The sequence below is a fragment of the Limulus polyphemus genome, unplaced genomic scaffold (assembly GCF_000517525.1).
Source record: "Limulus polyphemus unplaced genomic scaffold, Limulus_polyphemus-2.1.2 Scaffold449, whole genome shotgun sequence".
In the NCBI taxonomy this organism is placed as follows: domain Eukaryota; kingdom Metazoa; phylum Arthropoda; class Merostomata; order Xiphosura; family Limulidae; genus Limulus; species Limulus polyphemus.
The window spans coordinates 335,270-338,690 of NW_013666059.1; the positions used below are offsets into that span (position 1 = coordinate 335,270).

Consider the following 3,421-nt stretch of genomic DNA (forward strand, 5'->3'; position numbering starts at 1 on the left):
AGAAATGGAAAGAACACTGATGTCAAATGATTATGCATCCCCATTTATCCTGTTTTTTTTTAAATCTATGTCTTTTAGTTGCAAAACTACGTGTTGTGTCTTTCTTTTATGTACTGCATTATAATGTTTTGTGAAAAGTCTGTACATGATGGAGAAAAATGAATAACATTTTCGGACTCAGCATCTAGGAATTACTGTAGAACATGTAAAAATACCAAGACAATAAAACCATCGCAGGCCTGTGTTATCAATGTATCTTCTTTTCTTTAACTACTATCTAAAAATGTAACAAAAAAAGTCATCATGTTTGTGGTTGAAATATATATTTAAGTAGTTAATCTCTGCTGTAGCATCCAACACTCGGAGCTTGCCGAATGGTCTGGATCCGACAGAGTACAAGACTTTAGGAAAAAGCATTTTAACACCTGAGGAAATTATTGAAAAATTTAAAGAAGCAATCTTCCAGTATAGCAAGGTATTCTTTAATACTTGTTATCAAGTATGAAAATTCTTCTCCTTGATGTGTAATTAATGAGAAGAGCTGTATAAAATAAATAGCTCGTATGATGGTGATTCCTGCTTCATCTTGTTCTAAGAAAATGTTAATTTATTCTTCAGAAACAAACTTAAGAAAATATTTTAAGACTAGTCCATTCCATTGCAGATTGATGATTATACAAATTGGCCTGATACAGCAAGAATAAATTAATCACACACATTTCATGTGTGGTATAGATATTTAATACTTGGTCATGCTTTATGGCTTATTTAATCCACCATTCACTATTTATGATTCTGTGCAATATATATATATATATTGTAATATATTTATAACGTGTATTAAGTCTTGATTAGATTATATAATATTTTATGTTATCATCTAGTTTATATTTTTATATGAAATAAAAATGTATTTTTCTGTCTAAAAAATTTTATCTCTTGAAGTTCTTGCAGGTAAGTAAACATTGATTGCTCCCAAAGCAACTGTAACTTATAAATTGTTTCTATTTAAACTGCTAACTTAAAATTCAAAAATATGTTTTTTTTTTGCTAAAGAAGAAAGTGTTCTTATTTATTTATGTATTTTATTAGTTCAGAGGAGCAGCATTTATTGAGGCTGAATGCAGTATCAAAGCTGTCCGGGTGCTGATTTTACAAGAGGTGAGGTATAGTTGCTTACGACATAACTTGTTTATAAATCATTATAACTTTTTTTTCAGGTTAAATGTTGACTTGGAGTTACAACTGAATAGTTTGTTTTCTTTGAGGGACAGAATGTGATAAAGTTGTTAGGTGTGCCAGACAGCTAAGGCTCAGTTCTGATATGTCTTTTAATACTCCCCACACTTTAAAGCTATGGGAATTTTATTGCTGTAAATTTCAATCCTGCTACTCTATTAATAATATTAAATTAGGCAGTAGTTGTCCCTGATCGGCAGTTCTTAATTAGTGATGGCTCCGCTTGAAAATTAGGATCTATGAACTTTTTACCCCATGTTTCACATAAAACGTTATGCAGGTTGAAAATACCAAATACATGGTTCTAACATGCTTTACAAACATTCATGATGAACATTTTTCATCTCATACTTTCATTAAACACTTCGTTCCCCCAAGCACCTTGCTAGCAGCATAACTTTACTGTTTGACTTCTAGTTAATTTAAGAATCACAACAAGTTTCAATAAATACTTTTAATTGCTAAAAAGTTTTGAATTAATCTGAGCTGCTTAAAAATGATCATTTTTTTGTAAATAGTGTTAAACCTTCACAAAATTAAATTGATTTTTTTTGGTGCATTGTGAAATGATCTATATGGCTTAAAATGTTTTTGTAAGATTTCAAATATAAAAATAAAGTTCCAAAATTATTAGTGACATGTTGTTGGGTTTAATTTACAACCTTAACAGTTTGTAAAGAATTAAATAAAATTTTTAAAAACAAGATTTCTTGTACCTTTTTAACCCTCTGTGAATGGGCTCGGTCATTTCTACCAACCTTGTAATCACCATGAAACTATACGTACTATAACTGATTTGAATGTAGAAAATGTATCTTCACAAAATTTGGCAAGCTTTTTAGTAAAGTATAGAAGTTTGTTGCACACAAAAATGTAGATATATTTTATTAAGTATATTTACTGAAATTTTGTCTGTGAACTTATGAAACCTTTACTGAATCAGAGTACAAGGTGATTTTCATGTTCAGGATAAAAATACTTTTTTTTAATCTTATAATTTTCAAATTTCATTTGCATAACATTTAAAACTTCATATTTTTATCTTATATATTTTCTCTACCCTAACACTAACTCTATTGGCCTCAGTCAGTTTTACAGATTTTGTAACCACCATGTAACAAAGCAAAAGTATGAAATAAATTGAAATTACTCTCTTTTTTTTATTTCTAGAATGGTTACATATTGTTATAGATAATCATAATTATTTATCCCAACATTTTGAGTTCTCTAACCTATTCACAACTACTCTCAATTAATAAAGCAATAAATCACTTGTGAGAGGATAATGCAAATTACAGTAAACAAAGTTATTGAAATAAATCACAAGTGAGCAGCTCGTACTCATTTTTTGTTGAGAACTTTTTTTAAATTTAAGTTTTCTTATCTAACCTAATAAGTTTCTAATTTTTACATATTAATTACTTTTATAAAAAATAAATAATATATATAAAGAAATGTAGAATTTACATGTAGGTCTCATACTTTTTTGCTGTCAAAGCCTTCAAAAAAGTTAACCCTAGTCTTTGGTCTTGTTAAGAACATAAAGTAATAACAAGAACAAAGAACTACTACAGAATGTACTGCATCAGTTTCTTTTTGTATTGTTTTCCACCTTAACCCTTTGATCACGACCTACTTACATTGTAAGTAGGTATGCAACTCTCATGAAAGTTCTTTACAAAAATGAAACTAGTGGATGAAATTTTTTGAAATTTGAGATGAAAGGTCCTATACGTATGTAGTTTTTGAAATATAAGATATTTAATTTTGATTTTTTCTAAAGCAATGTTTTTCTCATGCCTTTTTTTCTTTCCTATCCATCATGCAAAGTAATTTTATTTTAAGACTAAAGATACTTTTATGCGTCAGAAAATTTTCAGATTTCACATGCGGAATCCTTATAATGTGCAGATAGTTATCAAAGGTTTTTTAAAGAAAAAACTATATTTTATCTGTTATTTTCACTAATCAGTATCTGTATGGGTTTGGTCAATCTGACCGATCTTGTAACCACCATAAAAAAATTGGAAATAATTATAAGTTATGTCTTTTTCTTTCCAGAATGACTACAGATTATAACATGAAAACATAAATGTTCAGATTAAATAGCTTAAATCTCATAACATTATATATTTATATATATTCATTATTTTTATTATATTGACTTTTTAGCCATGCCTGG

The 3,421-nt window shown here is 28.2% G+C and overlaps 1 protein-coding gene across 1 annotated transcript in view; it reads left to right on the forward strand.

Annotated features, from left to right (window-relative positions):
• LOC106458347 (trafficking protein particle complex subunit 9-like) overlaps nucleotides 1–3,421 on the forward strand; it is a 65,787-nt gene that overhangs the window by 22,306 nt on the left and 40,060 nt on the right. Inside the window, 3 exon segments of the mRNA XM_022384536.1 lie at nucleotides 351–475; nucleotides 1,093–1,166; nucleotides 2,087–2,093. Of these exon segments, the coding sequence (XP_022240244.1) occupies nucleotides 351–475; nucleotides 1,093–1,166; nucleotides 2,087–2,093 (206 nt within the window).